The 17,771-nt window shown below is 46.2% G+C and overlaps 1 protein-coding gene across 1 annotated transcript in view; it reads left to right on the top strand.

Annotated features, from left to right (window-relative positions):
- The first annotated feature begins 11,832 nt into the window (after positions 1-11,832).
- LOC144139689 (acyl-coenzyme A synthetase ACSM4, mitochondrial-like) overlaps positions 11,833-17,771 on the top strand; it is a 36,272-nt gene continuing 30,333 nt past the window's right edge. Inside the window, exons 1-6 of the mRNA XM_077671976.1 lie at positions 11,833-11,851; positions 12,670-12,742; positions 12,819-12,918; positions 13,599-13,699; positions 14,423-14,535; positions 15,677-15,795. Of these exons, the coding sequence (XP_077528102.1) occupies positions 11,833-11,851; positions 12,670-12,742; positions 12,819-12,918; positions 13,599-13,699; positions 14,423-14,535; positions 15,677-15,795 (525 nt within the window). The remainder of the gene's footprint in view (positions 11,852-12,669; positions 12,743-12,818; positions 12,919-13,598; positions 13,700-14,422; positions 14,536-15,676; positions 15,796-17,771) is intronic.

Here is a 17,771-nt window from a genome sequence, read left to right as displayed (position 1 = left end):
AAGAAGAAGAATCGAAGTACTATTGCATGCCTTTGCATCAGTTTTGAATGCAGTTGATTGAAATAGGGATACAGATCGCTCCTATACAGGAGGTCACAGGCTCGATTCCTGGAAGCGTGCTCGTTCTTTTGTTTTTCGTTAACTAGATGAACTCCTACGTAATAACTGCTGTCACGTTGCTATAATTTCGAACACAGCTGTACACAAGCGCGCCCACATACAATCACTTGCATGAACACTCGCTTTGCAGTTTCGATGTTGGCCCCAGTGCAGAAATTCTCACAGATGTCACCAGTAGCTTCGAACGGTTTGTTAGAGACGAGCCGACGGTACTTCCTGTAGAATTTCCTGGTTCTGCGCGTACCCACGCACTAAGCTCAGTTTTCCCGTGCTCTACTCGAGCTGGGGATGTATCTGCCAACACCTTATAAAAATGCATCGTGTCACCTCTGAGAGAGCTTAATTAATTGACAAGCTAGAGTGAACTAGCAGCACGTATTCCTTGTACCTCTTCCCCGTTTCCAGCTATAGGCACGCTTTTCGATCAAACACATGTTGCTTGCTCTCTCCCTGTAGTGGGATTGCTTGCCTCTCGCCCTTTGTTGATTTGCGGGCCAGCGCACTGCTTTCAAGGCGCCGCAACTTATCTTCAAGGAGTACCGATGCGAAATTTTCATGTTACGTTTTTTTTTTTTTTTTTTTGCTTTTATGGGTGGTTACCATCCCACTAATCATAGAATTGCACAGTAGGCAGTCAGTCGCAGCGTAAATAATTATTTACAGCCTTGTTTATTTGTGTAAATTTTGGTTTCGACAAAATAAACACTGAGGTGGCCGCCGTGACAGGGCGGCACTGGTGGCATCGCCATTCTTGTCCCACTGCCTTGTCGCACCGTTCTTGTCGCACCGCCAGTCTGTACGCGGGCGTGTCCAGACCGGTACGCACGTACCAGTACACGTGGTACAGGTACCAGGTACATACGTGGTACACACGCCGGAGCAGCGTGCGTCAACTGCAGCCAGCGCGTTGGCCACGTCACGGGGGCCCTCACGATTGCAAAAAGGTATCCGTTCTGAGCGTTCTGATGTGCACAAAGGTTAAAATGGATTTTAAATATGTTATACTGAACGGTCACTGTTGAAACCTGCTGAGAGATATATCTCCATATACAAAGGAGGCCTTTTACATAGTTATATCAGCTTTGAAATTTCGTGTCAGTTCTCCTTTAAAGGAGCCTCGTTAAAAGGACTACGCAGACAAAATACAAGTTTGGTTCATTAGGAAGGTTATTTTGTCCCGATAACAATTACATCAATTTTGTCGCAAAGTTCAAACAAGTTATGTAGATATTGAGGAAACATCTGCAACCCTGGCGACCCTGTGGCAACTTTTAACAGCAAAGCTGTTTTTGTTGGCTGTAATGTGTGAAATGTGCGGCATCAAAATTAAGTTTGGTTCATAGTTACTCCCGCCGTTTATCGCGCGTGTTGGCTCGCGTTTTACATTTAACGTTCAGGAATGGTAGACGAGCCCTACTGCGCATGCGTGAAGAAAGAAATATTAAACAAATTTGAGAAAGCGACAACTGTTTTTTGCCGGATGTGACACCAGGGTTTGAGAAACTTGCTGAAGATGGATAGCAAAACCGGCTTCTCCGTGGGCATACGCCAGTTGTCACGTGTAAATTTTAGGGTGTCGGAACGAAACGAAAACCCTAACCGAGAAACAACAAAAAAAAAACAAGAAAAAACAAAAGTTTGGCGGTAACGAAAACAAAACGTTTTTTGTTGTTCACGAGCAAAACCGAAAAAAAAACCTTTGTTTCGGTTGTATGAGTGGACTCATTTCAATTTCTGCAGAGAAATGGGAGGATGCTGTCGGTTAATTCGTGTGCATTAAAGCTTATTGCCTGCTCCCAACTGTCTCGACTATCATTGCTGAGCTCCCTGTCTGATTGCCGCGCGCACCTGGCCGCGATGCAGAAGTCGCGGCCTTCTTTATTTATTTATTTATTTATTTATTTATTTATTATTTATTTATTTATTTACATTTAACCTCGCCATTCAATATTATGAAACACGACATAGTGAAGAAAAAATGTTATATTTGGCGGCAACAGAAGCATACACAATTATCAGAGAAAGCAGCAGATTTCAGCCGCACACTCAGTGAAAGGAGCAAGTCATGCTGATCTTGTACACAGTGCTGCCAGATCGAAGCGGGAAACGTTTCACAAGGGGCGGGAGTGTCGGGCAAGGTATTTATTGGTTTTCAGTGAAAGCTGCCTACAATTATAAGCAGCTTTAATGCTTATCGTAATGCGGATGCGCGCTTGATCTCATACAGATCGAGTTTTAAGTTTAAACACACAGAAAAGGCGCGCTCGAGTTTTAGGACGTGACCCTTAAGACAGAGCTTTTTAAACAGGTAAAGACAATATAGAGTCAATAATAAAGCCCACAGCCGGATTTTGGATTGCCACAAATTTATTCATAGGAATTTTTTAGTGTTCGGGTCCGAGACGGAATACTCACGAATCGAGCGTGCGCGCGCTGCACGCTACCTGGTTTTCTGGAGGCTTGAAGTGTTCGCACCAACTTCACCGGTGGGCCCGGGTGTCCGAAAAGAAGTAGCGCTCGACAATTTTTGGTCTACGACCGCATATCAATCAAACCTGGGACTGCCAGCTTGTAGTTTTTAAGGACCAAAGGGAAAACTTACGACGTGCATCTGGTATAGCTGAGCCATCAAGCGGTGCACGACCAGAAGTGCACCGGATTTCTTCGTGTGCAGGAAGATATTTAACATATATATTTGCAAAAAATAATAAGCATTACCTAATGTTTTTTTAACATACATAATTCTCATTTTTTTTTTTCAAATTCATAACCCTCGATCGTTTAATTCATAACCCAAACAAGCCGTCTGCGTAGGGCTGGCTTTCCTGATTCGCTACTCTTCGGCGTGGGCTACAAAATCTTGAAAGGACCAAAAAACTACCCAAGGAACAGTTTTGCCTCCATCAAAGAAGATAGCCGTGATCCCCTACATCCATGGCGTGAGCCACAGGCTGAAGAAAATAGTAGGGCGGTCGGGTGTTGAGCTCGTGTTTTCTGCTCCTGCCTCTTCCGCAAAGTGAACAGTGAAAGTCCAGCGAAGGAAAAGTGCGCGAAGAAACATGCCAAGCCCTACGTTCAATGCCAGGGGGAGGTTATCTACGAAATACCACTGTCTTGTATAAGCGGTCATACGTGGGACAAACGGGGTGTTGCCTCAATGATCGTCTTCGGGAGCATGCGTGCGATGTAAAAAACACCACAGGTAGCACACTCACTGTCATCATCATCATCATCATCATCACCAGCCTATCTACGCCCACTGCAGGGCAAAGGCCTCTCCCATTAATCTCCAATTACCCCGTTCCTGTGCTAACTGCGACCAATTTATCCCTGCAAACTTCTTGATCTCATCTGTCCATCTAACTTTCTGCCGCCCCCTGCAACGCTTGCCTTCTCTAGGGACCCACTCTGTTACTCTTAATGACCAACGGTTATCTTGCCTTCGCATTACATGCCCTGCCCACGTCCATTTCTTCTTCTTTATTTCTACTAGTATGACGCGTTTGTTCCCTGACCCACTTCGCTCTCCTCTTGTCCCTTAATGTTACACCTATCATATTCCGTTCCATTGCTCGCTGAGTCGTTCTCAATTTAAGTTGAACCCTCTTAGTGAGCCTCCAAGTTTCTGCCCCGTAGGTGAGTACCGGTAAGATGCAGCTGTCATACACTTTCTTCTTTGGGGACAATGGTAGGCTGTCATTCATTATCTGAGAATGCCTGCCAAATGCACTCCACCCCATTCTAATCCTTCTAATTATATGTGCCTCATGGTTGGGATTCGGGGTCACAACTTGGCCTAAGTATATATATTCGCTTGCCACTTCCACGGCCTCGCCACCTATCTCAAACCGCTGTGCTGTCTTGAGGTTATTGATCATTACGTTGGTTTTCTGCATATTAATTAACACTCGCTGTACACGTTGCCAAGTGCCCAAGCTGATCACCCCTGTTTGAGAAAAGCCACAAGCTGGCGCGATACCGGGACCGGATGCGATGAGAGATTAGAGAAGCCTGAGAAATGCACACCCAGAAACAGGATTGCGTCAGCGCACCCTCCATTACTCTCACGGAAAAAGAAATTCACTTTCTTGGTGATACGTAGGTAGGGCTGTGATACATACCAGCTATGCGTGGTAGTTACTACATTTGTGTTAGTAATGCAGATTAAAGTACCTTACAGATCTAACTGTGCATTTTTTATTGCCTTTAGTTGTTCCTTTCTTTCCTAAAGATGGATATCACGTGTCTCTTATCTGATCCTGTATATTGCCCGTTCAGTGACAATAAACTCATTTAGTCAGCGCCCCGTCTGTGTGCCCTTTCTGTAGTCTAGTTTCCCGCGCTGTTTTATAACTTAGTAGATAGGGGATTGTTGTAGCATATACTAGAAGAAGACGGGAGTGGGTCAGAATTTGTAGGGCTGCTCAGGGCATTATATGAGGATAACAAGGCGCATATTACATGGGAAGGGCGTACGGGCACAGAGCCCGTGTACATACGAAGAGGTTTAAAACAGGGGTGCCCCCTTTCGCCATTGCTATTTACACTTTACAGTAGAGGAATGGAAAGACGATTGGAGGAGAGTGGATTAGGCTTTGACTTGTCGTGTACAAAGCAATGGAGAGTTGGTGGAGCAACCGATTCCGGGATTGATGTACGCGGACGATATAGTGTTGCTGGCAGATAATGCGAAAGACCTTCAAAAACTGGCCGACATTTGGGGTGATGAGGCAACGTGCCTAGGCCTACATTTTAACAAACAGAAATCTGGAGTCATGGTGTTGTAAAGAGGAAGCTCGTACAGCACGACTAAGGATTCAACAGGAAGCCATACCATTAGTAAATAAGTACAAATACTTGGGGATCTGGCTTAATGAAGGAAAAGGCTACCTGAATGCCCATGAAGAACACCTCGAACTGAAAGGGAGACGAAACGCAGCAGTAATGAAACATAGAGCACTTTGGGGATACAATAAGTACGAGGTAGTGCGAGGCACTGGAAAGGGGCAATGGTGCCGGCGCTCACGTTCTCTAATGCCGTATTATGCTTAAAGTCAGATATCCTGTCGTGACTGGAGGTTAACCAAAAGGCAGTCGGCAGATTAGCACTGGGAGCTCACAGTAAGACTACGAATGAGGCGGTACAAGGCGATATGGTTTGGGCTTCATTTGAGGCGAGGGAAGCGCAAAGTAAAATACGTTTTGAGGAGCGGCTTAGACATTTAGATAAAAAGAACTGGGCAGCCAGGGTGCACAGGTACCTGTACCTTAAATGTGTGGACACCCAATGGCGGAAGAGGACGCGAAAGCTGGCGACTAAATATAACTTGACCGCGATAAATAAGCAATGGGGGACAGTTAAAAAGCAAGTGAAGGAAACAGAGACGCTCATGTGGTCGGAGAGGATGGAAAAGAAGGGATCACTGGGAATCTATAAAGCAAACAAACAAGAGATCCGGAAAGAGAACTTTTACGACAACAATAAAGGTAGTGCGTTGCTCTTTGAGGCACGGGCTGGCTGCTTGAGAACTCTAACCTCCTTCTTAATTTCCCGTTTCTCTGCCCTATAAGTCTCCAGGGTTTTTTTCGCTTCCATTCTCTGTGCCCACTTTGTCGTCTGTGCTGCAGTTACCTGCTTTTTAACTGTTGTGTAAACCCCACGAAAGGGTAGCAGGTCTTGTAATTACGCTCAATAAAAGGTACAAACGCAAGGTGGTACAGGGCTACGCGCCCACATCCAGCCACGACGACCAGGTAGTGGAACGCTTCTATGAAGATGTGGAATCGGCAATGGCTAAAGTAAAAAAAAAAACAGTATATCGTAGTTATGGGAGACCTCAATGCTAAAGTAGGCAAGAATCAGGCTGGAGACAAGGCAGTTGGGAACTATGGTCTGGGCTGTAGAAATAGCAGGGGGGACCTACTAGTCGAGTTCGCAGAACCTAATAACCTACGCATCATTAATACCTTCTGCAAACGGGAGAGCCGGAAGTGGACGTGGAGGAGCCCGAATAGGGAGCATAAAAATGAAATTGACTTCATATTATGCGATAGCGCTGGCGTCGTGCAGGATGTGGAAGTGCTCGGAAGGGTAAGGTGTAGTGACTACCGTATGGTAAGATCTCGAATTGGGCTAGATTTGAGGAGGGACCGCAACAAGCTAGTACGAAAGAAGCCGATTAATGAGCTGACAGTAAGACGTAAAGTAGAAGAATTCAGGATCGCGCTGCAGAACCGATATTCAGCTCTTAACGAGGAAGCAGAGTTTACGACACAGGAAGCCAGCGACAACCTTGCACGCATTATCACGGAGTGTGCAGTAGAAGTCGGGGGATGGCTAGACAGGATACTGGTAAACTTTCCCAGGAGACGAAACATCTAATTAGGAAACGGCAAACCATGACAATCTCCACCCCAGCTGACAGAATAGAACTACTTTAGAAGGTAATCAATAAGCGCAAGACAGCTGACATACGGAAATATAATATGGAGAGGATCGAATACGCTGTAAAGAACGGAGGTAGCCTGAAAGCAGTGAACAGGCGTCTTAGCGTGGAGAAAAATTTAGATGTATGCACTTAAAGACAACCAAGGCAATGTCATCACAAATAGGGATAAAATAGTCACAGCAGCCGAGGAGTTCTATAGGGATCTGTACAGTAGCCGGGTCATCCAGGATAATGCCGAACGAGAAGGTAGTGCAGAGGAGATAGACACCCCACCAGTAACGACCGAAGTAAGGAAGGCTTTGAAAGAAATGAAAGGGGGCAAAGCACCTGGTGAGGATCAGATAACAGCAGAGCTCTTGAAGGATGGCGAGAAATTGTACTTGAAAAACTGGCAAACCTGTATACGCAATGCCTAATGACCGCAAATGTACCGGAATCTTGGAAGAACGCGAACATTTTCCTAATCCATAAGAAAGGTGACATGAAGGACTGAAAAATTACAGGCCGATCAGATTACTGTCAGTCATCCACAAGGTACTTACCAAGGTAATCGCTAACAGAATTTCTGCCACCTTAGCTTTCAGTCAACCTAAAGAGCAAGTAGGGTTTCGTAAAGGCTATTCAACAGTGGACCATATTCACACGATCAATCAGGTGATAGAGAAAGGCGCGGAGTATACTCAACCCCTATATATAGCCTTCATAGATTATGAGAAAGAATTTCACTCGGTCGAAACCTCAGCAGTCATTCAGGCATTACGGAACCAGGGTGTAGATGAGCATTATGTAAGAATACTAGAGGATATTTATATGTCCACAGCTACCATCATCCTCCATAAGGACAGCAGTAAAATACCTATAAGGAAAAGCGTCAGACAAGGAGACAGAATCTCTCCAATGTTATTCACAGCATGTTTACAAGAAGTATTCAGAACATTGGATTGGGGACAGGTGGGAGTAAGGGTTAATGGAGAATATTTCAGTAACCTCAGATTTGCTGATGATGTTGCCTTGCTAAGTAACTCGGCGGACGAGGTGCAAAGCATGCTTTCCGCACTGGACAAACAGAGTAGAACCGTGGGCCCAAAAATTAATGTGCAGAAAATTAGAGTAATGATCAATAATCTCGGGACAACACAGCAGTTTGAGATAGGTGGCGAGGCCGTGGAAGTGGTAAGCGAATATATCGACTTAGGCCAAGTTGTGACCCCGGATCCCAACCATGAGGCACATATAATTAGAAGGATTAGAATGGGGTGGAGTGCATTTGGCAGGCATTCTCAGATAATGAATGACAGCCTACCATTGTCCCCAAAGAAGAAAGTGTATGACAGCTGCATCTTACCGGTACTCACCTACGGGGCAGAAACTTGGAGGCTCACTAAGAGGGTTCATCTTAAATTGAGGACGACTCAGCGAGCAATGGAACGGAATATGATAGGTGTAACATTAAGGGACAAGAAGAGAGTGGGGTGGGTCAGGGAACAAACGCGTGTTAAGGACATATTGGTAGAAATTAAGAAGAAGAAATGGACGTGGGCAGGGCATGTAATGCGAAGGCAAGATAACCGTTGGTCATTAAGGGTAACACAGTGGATCCCTAGAGAAGCCAAGCGTTGCAGGGGGCGGCAGAAAGTTAGATGGGCAGATGAGATCAAGAAGTTTGCGGGGATAAATTGGTCACAGTTGGCACAGGACCGAGGTAATTGGAGAATAATGGGAGCGGCCTTTGCCCTGCAGTGGGCGTAGATAGGCCGGTGATGAAACCCCACTGTCCGCTACCGACTTTCCGTACCGCTTGGTAAGCTGTCTGGTCCTCCGTCTCCACCGCGTGTGCACGCTCCTCATATACAGGTACTTAAACACCCTCGCGGCCCATTTTCCGTCCTCCATGTCACGAAGTCGCTCCTCAAACTTTATCTTGCTCTGTGCCTCCCTCGCCTCGAAAGACGACTAGCCCATATCCTCCTGTACCGCTTCATTTGTAGTTTTGCTGTGGGCCCCCAGGGCCAATCTGCCTACCGCCCTGTGATTTACCTCCAGGCTCGCTTGGGTCTCTGGTTTCATGCACAGAACCGAATTTGCGAAAGTTAATCCTGGTAGCATGCCCCTTTCCAGACTCCCCTTACCACCTCGTATTTTCTGTATCCTTAGAGGGATCTATGCTTCATTATAGCCGCGTTCCGTCTTCCTTTCGTCTTAAGGTGATCCTCATGCGCGTTCGTGTAATCTTCGCTTTCGTCCAGCCATACTCCTAAATATTTACACTCTTCCACCAATGGTATTTCTACTTGCTGCACTGATACTGCTTTGTGCTCCTCGCCGTCATTAACTACCGTGATCCCCGATTTTTCTCTGCTAAAGGATAGCCCTAGGTGCGTCGCTTCTTCACCGCATATATCCATCAAGCCCTGCATACTTGTCCGGTTGTCCGCCATCATCCATATGTCGTCTGCATACATTAGTTCGGGGACCCGTTCCCCTAATATCCTATTTTCTTCTACCCACTGCTCTAGTTCGAACTTCACTGCCTGCATTTCTAACCTGTACAGCACTGACGTGACGGTTACTGGCCTATACGAGCTCGGGTTTGTCCTGTCTCCTTTGCCCTTGTACACTAAGTTCATCCTGCTCATTTGCCACGCAGCCAGTATTGCCTTTTCTTCTATCCTTGTTCTGATGGCTTGTAGTAGCTTTCCCTTGCTCTTCGGTCCTAACTGGTTAATCAACTCCATCGGTATGCCATCCGTGCCTACCGCGGTATTTTTGGGGACCTTTTCCTCTGCTCTTTTCCATTTCAGCTTGTCCCCATCGATCTCCAGACATTCCGGCCTACCCGCCGCGACATCTCTGTGTTTCTGCGGGGCCTCTTCATCCACCTTACCGAACTTCTCCGTGATGATTTTGTGTAGGTATGCCAATGCTTCATCTCCCTTGAGAGGAAGCATTGCTCGTTTTCTTTAGTACCGCCTTCTGTGGGTCTCGGGCGTTTCCCTAATGCCTGCACATGGTTACAAAACTTTTTCGGCGCGTCTCTACCCTTCCCTCATATTTGCGCTACCCATCGCTCGCTGTCCCCCTTTATTTTCGCCTGCACTTCCTGTTTCATTTGCTGATATTTCTCCCATTTTAGGTCCACCTCCTCCTGATGTCTCCCCATGCTCTTGGCCCGCCTGTGATCTCTAGACGCCTGTTTACGCCTCTCTATCGCCTCCTTTCTTTCTTGTTCCACCAGCTTTTGGGTGTTTTCTTTCTTCCCCATCTGTTGGCCCTCTCTGCCTTGGCTATTTTTTCCTGCATAGTTTTGATGAGCCTGTCATATTCCCACTCTTCTCCAGGATTTCTTTCTATGTCAGCCTCTATGCTTCTGGCTATAACCGCAATTTGTTTGCTGTTTAACTTTGTGCGCTGCCCCGGTCGACCCGTGTTTTCGCCCCCAAATTCCCCAAAACTGAGGTTTATATGCTTGTAGTCACTGCTCAGACTGTGGCCCCCTTCCTCATCTATGCTCATTCCATTCAACCATTCATAAAGTCCCTCTGAAATAAGGCAGTAGTCAATACTCGACTGTCTCCTACCACACTCCCACGTGATTTGACCCTCGCATTTTTGTTCCCTGTTTACTATATATGATCAGCTTTTGGTACTCACACATACCTAGCATTAGATTTCCGTTGAAGTCTGTGTACCCGTCTAAATATTCAATGTGGGCATTCGTGTCCCCTACCAATAGTACTTCCCGGAACATTTCAAATCCTCGATGTCCTTTTTTAAACACGCCACCAGTTTTTCGTTTTCTTCTTTGCTATCCTTACCCGTCCACAGGTACGACACCCCTAAAGCCATCTCCCTACCCTCAACTATCCCTTTCATCCACACATGTACTTTACAGTCTTCTTTCACTCTCTTCCAATTAGCCCCCGGCCGTATAAGCATACCTACTCCTTCGCCTTTTCTCAATCAAGCCGTCCTGTTACAACCTTCCCATACATACTCTCCGATTACCGGAGGTTCTTCTAAGTCCCGTAGGTGCGTCTCGGTCACAGCGTATACCTGGATATTTTCCTCTTCTAGCTGCTTACTAATCTCCATCCACTTCTCTTTTTTCTTGCCACCCTGCATGTTTATGTATGCGAACTTCAGCTTCCCCCTCTCTTTTTTACACGCCGTCGTCGTCCTTTTCATTTGCCTGCACCAATCTGCACCGACCCCGCTATCTCCCTTTGCTCCTTGCATTTGTCTACGCCATCTTCGCAAAGGCCTGTGGCCCCCGTAAAAAAGCCCCAGTTCCCCCCGCGTGTCGTCTTCCGATAGCTGTTCCCCCCTGCCCGCTGAAATGAACTCCGTCACGCTGGAACGCCCTTTTTCGGCCCACCCATCGGGCATCCCTGTTGATGTCTACGACAGCGAAACTCGGCTCCTTGCCCAGCTTCCGTATGTTTCGGTTTACCGCTACAACTTCCCTTTCTACATGCACTACTCTCCCAATGATCTCGGGTACTGTGCTCACGACGACCTGCACATGTGGGCACAGTGCCCGAAGTTCCTTCACCCCCTTTTCTAGCTGCTTGCGCACTCCCGCGCCCCTTCCCTGCAGAACGTCATTGGTTCCTCCTGCGATAATCGCTAGGTTCTACCCCTGCATGTTTTCCCACATTTTATCCTTTGCCTTTTCTAACACTACCCTGACCGTCTGCCCCGGGAACAGGCCAACCTGCACTCTCTCGTCCTCTCTCACCCGGCCTCTAATATCCATCTCTGAGTAGCGCATGCTGGAGACCCTCGCCACGATCACCATGCGTCTTTCGTCCTCTTCCTGTCTGCCCCCCGGCGCGGCCACCTGCTCCCGCACCGGCCGAGTCAGCGCCACTGCGGGATCGCTTTCCGGCGTGGCGTCTTTGTCATCCTGCTTTCCCTTCTCGGGGTCATGCACTGTAGACACACCTGCCTCGTGACCTACGTCATTCTTTCTCGGGATGTCACCTTCATCTTCAGTTTGACCTCAATTTGCGCCAAGCTCGCTTCGAGTGCCTTTCTCTGCTTTTGTTCATCTTTCAGCTCCTCCTATAGCTCGCCTACTTGAGCCCTGAGCTGCTCCTTTTCTTCCTCGAGCCGGTCGAGGCGCGACGCCAGCACACACACTCTACACCTGAATTCCTGCCCTTCCGCGTCCTCGACCGACTCGAACCACTCGAACCTCGTCTCCTCGAGCGGGTATTCGTGCTCGCAACCCGTGCACACCCCACCCGGCTTCTTCGGAGGCATGGTACCGCCCGTCCAAGGCGTGCCCAACTCTGACTTACTTCCCTGTCGCGTTCTCGCGCGCTCCCCTCCAATCTAAAAGTAAAACGCAACGTGCGATTCTTTCCTACAGCATCAATTCTTCTTTCACGAATTACTAACTAGAATCACCAACTATCACGCTTTCAAACCGCCACGGGCAACAACGGCGCGACACATCTGATTCGGTCACTTCCCTACGCTAAAAGCTACCGCTCCTTTCCACAAACCCTATTGGCTAAAACTACATCTCTCTCTAAGACATGGTCACTCTAAAAAAGGAATATTAAATTTCAAACTTATCCGTTGTCGATGCCTCCGCCGCACTCTGTACGTCTGCGATGATGATGATGATGATTAAATCGGGGTGACGGCTTGCGCCATCTAGCCTATCTTAGTAGTTTGAATTTGAATTTAGTCCATCAAACTCGGATTTCTTTTAAATTCTGACCTGCCGCTACCCCTGGCTGGGATGTGCGACCTTGGGCTACGCGCGCCGCGGTGCGGCAAAATACGCGGCCACGCCCCCTTTTCAACTTACGCTCTCTCCAAACGATTGGGACGGCCGGAGCGACGGCGCACCGCCGGCAGCCGATCGCGGCGGCCACGTACGTCTTTATGCAGTTGGCGTGGTGCTCGGAGGATGAAAACTTCCATGGCCTTCGTGGTCGCTCAGCCGGTTAAAACTTGCTGACATCGAGGAAGAAGAAGCGCAGAGAACGGGCAGCATGCACGCACGCTAGCATCAATTAGTCAGCTATAGGTTACAAAATGAATGCCAGATGCAAATTTTTATTTCGCTGCCATTTGCTCTCAGCAGGTGCCAAGCGGAAACTGCCAGTTCAAAAGCTGGAGCTCGTGAGATCTGTTCACCGCCTACACAAGCACCTCGTGTACGTATGTCTGAGCCGCGCTGCTTGAAGCCGGCGCTGTCTTGTTTGCTCTACTGGGTGCTTCTGTCGTTTGCAGTAACCGCAACTCTGAAGGCTACTGGGAAGTCTTGGACAATCCTCCATCGGAGTTCAATTTTTCGAGAGACATAATCGACTTCTGGGCTGCTGAAAAGGGGGTGCGTCAATCGTTTAAGATATATATTATGCAAAATCCTGCGCGGAATACGCGTTTCTTGTTTTAAAGTACGGAATTATTAAAGAAAAATTTTTGCTATGCCACGCATGTTGAACGCGTGTTGCACAATTGTTTGGTGCACAAACTTCGGTACGGCTTCATGCCGTCTCCAATAGTTCCGGGCCTGTAAAGAAGGCTTCACTAAAAGCATAGAAAAAAAAGAAAAAAAAAACGAACTTTCGGAAGCCAATTTGATGGGTCTATGGACACAATTGGGAAGTGAACGCACAAACCCTAGAGTAAATGTAGCTGGTCCTAGGTAATTAATGGTTAAATTCCTAGCTGGGCCCTGCTGGTCCTGCCTGCAAAGAAGGCTTCACTAAAAGCATTGGAAAAATGAAAAAAAAAAGCGAATTTTCAGAAGTGCATTTGATGGGTCTGCGGACACAACTGGGTAGTGAACACAGAAAAAGAAAATGTAACTGGTCCTAACTGATTTATGGTTAAATTCCTAGCTGGCTGTGATGGTCCTAGCTGGTTGTTTCTGGGACCAGCTAGTGCTAGCTGGAAATGTAACCATAATTAAACAGCTGGGAACAGCTACCACTTTCGTTTGGGTTAATTTTTGTGTGCATATTAAGAGTTTGCGTTCTAAAACTCCCACAATTTTTCGCCATCTAGAAAGCTGGCAATGACATTCCAGCATTCTGGTTCGCTAAGGAGACCAGCCGTGAGCCAGATGTCAAGTTCTCTTACGCCGATCTCAGCCATCTTTCGCAGAGGTAAGCATCGGTGGAATTGTATGAGGGGTACCAGCATACAATAATTAGCCAAGATGTGAGCAATCCTTGTTAGCTTCAATTATTGCCTCAGAAGTGTGGCTCTTATACATTGAAAACAGCATTTGCTTGCTTCTGTGCTTTGTCGACTTTTCACAAAGAATACGAAGAGAGTTTACACAACAACCGAGGGATGATTTTTATTCGTGAATGCACTGTTGAAGGATGGATAATCAGTAATTTTACTATACGGGTCATTTCTCGACAAGTGGTACAATTTTACGAGTGTCGAGGTTTATTTAATTTTTGACAAAAACTGAGAATTTCCCTGAAATTACTGCAAGTGATTTTCAATAGTCTTACCTTGGGGACGTCACATTGCATGCGTTCATTGCCAAATTTAGGGTGATGACACTGTGTGAACAGAGATAAAACCACATGTTCCCATTTTATCCACTTGACATTTAAGTGCTATAGAAGTCTACTAGGTGTTCGCGCAATAAGAATGAAAAAAATATATATATCAAAATTATCTTCTGCCAGGCTGCAAAGCTGTGTATTTAGAATTTGTTATTTGAATCATTTACTCAGTTTGTCTAAATTTTGGCAGCCTCATGCTATAATTTGAATCAACGAGTGCAAACTCTAGGCCTTATAACCGTACAGGGCTTTGCTTTTTGTCAAAAGAAGCTGCGTGTGTGAATATATATGTACGCACAATTCCAGGGTGTCTGGCTTCCTGCAGCGAGATCTTGGGCTGGGAAAAGGCAGTCGACTCATGGTAATCTTGCCCAGGACGCCAGAATTCTGGCTTATACTCTTGGCCGCTATCAGATCTGGTGAGTAGCTTTGTGTATATTGTCAGCTTTGTGTACTAAAAAGCAGATGCCTGGCAGACTTCCATCTGCTGTTGGGAAGCGCAGATTGGCCACTGAAATTGAGTCATGCCAGATTTGTTCTTACAAAAGGGGGAGGAGTTTGTACCGAACTGCTGTGCATAGTTTGGGATTGGACTTGCATCAATTGATGAAACGACACACGCTATGTGACGGTAATTCCATGTTTTATTGTGGAAGGTGATGGCTTTTTAGGTGGCTCAAATGAACTAGGTTTTATGGTCTGTCTACACAACTCTCAGTAAACAATACTAGGCTAACTTTGACAGCACTTTGCCTAATATGTGCTTGGAAAATAGTTCAAGTTGGGACATGTACTGTAAAAGTGTGTATGAGCAAGGTATTTGGAGAAGGGTATACCGTATGAACTTTTGTTTTTCCCTATAAAGGTCTGTGTAAACAGGTTCGGTACATTTGGACGAGATTTCGATGGTTGATCTGTTTTCATTAGTCTCTCTACTGAACTTGAAACAGTCAAACCTTGGTATAGCAAACATTACTGAAAGATTAAAGTTAAAATCGGATTGGTCGTGCTGATTTGAAATGGCGCTTGTGCTTTTTATAATGAAAGCTGTATAGGATATAATGTGGCTAAAAACATGTGTGAGCTAGCATGCAGGGTCAGAGGCTTTCCAAAAACTCGTCCCTTGTCTTAAAGGTTCCATTACTTGGACAATTGTATAGGGAATATGTGTGGTATTTTAGTCTTTCTCTGTGCGCGCTACAAGGGGAAGTGGGTTATATGCACGGAAATACGGTATATGTGTTATAGTGCAGCACAGGTCTGAAAATAGGGCTCTTTAGCTTCATACCATTGTGCATTTGAAGTGCCTGCTGCGTGCTGGGTTCATCTGGCATTCTTTGTCCAGCAATTTATAGGCGTATACTTTTGTAACGGACATCAGTTAAAACGAGCGAATACTGGCTCTCCGTGTGATTTTCAAGTGATGAGGTTCGACTGTTCAGTTAACCGGTAAAATATTCTCCTAACTCTCTTCCTTGCTTGTACTGTTGTTCTTTTCATTAACAATGAGCCAACGAGTGGCCAGTTGATTAGGTGTTATCTGTGCTGTCTACTTCACAGGCATCCTCATGACCTCAAGTACAACGATGCTGACAGCCAAGGACATCAAGTTCAGGTTGTCCAAGTTTGAGCCGGACTGCGTCATAGCGGGACCTAATGAGATGCCTGCAGTTGATGAGGTCATACAGCGTAATCCAATTTTACTTTATTATTATTAATTCAGTTATTTTACTTTATTCTCTCTGTGCCGTTAGCCATTTTGTGTTTCATCTCCCAGTTACGACGGCACAGTTTTGACCTCACTGGATTTCTTAATCCACTGATGTTTTAGCATTTATAAGGTGTTTTCCTTCTAGGGGTGGTTTCTTTTTCTGACAGTTTTTTTTAAATATATTTTTGCTTACAAAATGCTCATATGAGATGTGTGTATTGGTAATCTAAGCAACTGTGCTAAGTATTACAGTCAAACCCGGTTATAGCGAACTACAATATGCGTCGATTAGTACGATATATCCAATAGTTCGAAATAGCTGAACCCCCTAATAACGAGTTTCTTGTTACGAGTTCGCAATACGCAAACCCCCCCCCCCCTCCTTCTGACATCCCCGCATGAAGAAACGAACATAATAAAATATCCCTTTACCTTCCACAGAACTATCTATTTATTGCAACCAATAAAGCTTACTTTCCGCTGTAACTACCTACTTTCCCAAAAAGCAGTGATTCTTGTTTTCACTTTTGTTTTCACTACATTAGACATTATTTGCGTCAGTTGCAGTCCGTGTCCTTCAATAGCGAATCAATATTGGTGCAGAACATTCACTCGATCGCGACATCCTCCGCCTCTTCGGTGCTTCCAGCCATGGAGGAATCTTTCCTCCATGTTTCCAGCAGCGCCAGCAGCCACGACATCGGTGATGGTGTCGGCGTCCGAGGGGCTGACAGTTAGGGCAACGTCGTCGTTGACACTCAGGCAACCCTCGAAGGACACTCCTTTCAGCACCAGTGGCGTAAATCCAGAAAAATCACAAGGGGGGACAAACATCTTGCCAAGGCGGCCATTTTGTTTTGTGCTTTATTTTTATTTATATACAAATTACTATCGTGATTTGAATTAAAATAAGAAAAACGAGCATGCTTTCATACCTCACGTAATTGCACTGTGCTATTGCAGACGTTAAAAAAAGATCAATAAGAAATACTCTGTACAATATGAGTACTGATCACCTATAACATGTTTCCTAGCTTTCGACACTTCTAGAGGGTCCAAAAACGAGAGCGCGGTTTTTGCACGCACTGACAAAGTTTTTCAACAACCCTGGCAACGTTATGAGGTCTATAATGCCTTGATGAACGTGTGCCAAAGCCATACAGTTGAGGCGTTCCTCCCCCATCGTACTACGCAGCCATGTTTTCAGTCTTCTTAAGGCTCTGAACGATCTCTCTGCTTCACAGGAAGAGACCGGCATCACTAAGATAATCGTGAGAACACTCTCCACTTCCTTGAAATACTGGCGGGTGGACGTGTGCATGTTCCGGAGTACTGCTGCCACGTCGTCGACGGACTTGAGGTTGCAGTGTTCTTCGTGCAACAAGCGCACGCGAAACACGACTTTACCGATATCGATGCTCTTGTATCGTCGGATCACGTCCAAATCTGCTTCTGATGACCGGTTCAGAAGGACAAGTTCCAGTGCCCTGTACGTCACGATTCCCTCAGAATCTGGATTAAACCTCTTCTCAATGCCCGCTACAGCTGCATCAATTATTGAAAAAAATATTCGTCGAAAGTAGGCCCTTGCTTCATTTAGCACAACATCTGGAACTTTGGCGGGCTCTTTCCACAGCTCGCCGATGCTTCCATCTTAGTCCGGACTCGCTGACTGGGAGGGTTTAATCGTGAGTCACGCGCGTCGGAAACAGTTACGGACAGTGCCGGGAGTCACGTCGCTTCGTGGGAGGCTCAACATCTCCATCGTAGCCAATCAACATCTCGATCGCCGTTCCGAGGCCATGCATTTTCGTGGCAATTCTAGTGGCGCCGAGTTCGATATATCAGATGTGAACTTCGTTTAAGGAATATGTTTCGCGTGTATTTTCGTAACTGATCTTTCTTTGTTCGATATATAGCATAATTCGCTCTATCCGGGTTCAT

This window comes from Haemaphysalis longicornis, unplaced genomic scaffold (genome assembly GCF_048455015.1).
Source record: "Haemaphysalis longicornis isolate Haplotype H1 unplaced genomic scaffold, Haemaphysalis longicornis Haplotype H1 scaffold_5, whole genome shotgun sequence".
NCBI lineage: Eukaryota > Metazoa > Arthropoda > Arachnida > Ixodida > Ixodidae > Haemaphysalis > Haemaphysalis longicornis.
This window is presented reverse-complemented; position numbering and strand designations above follow the sequence as displayed.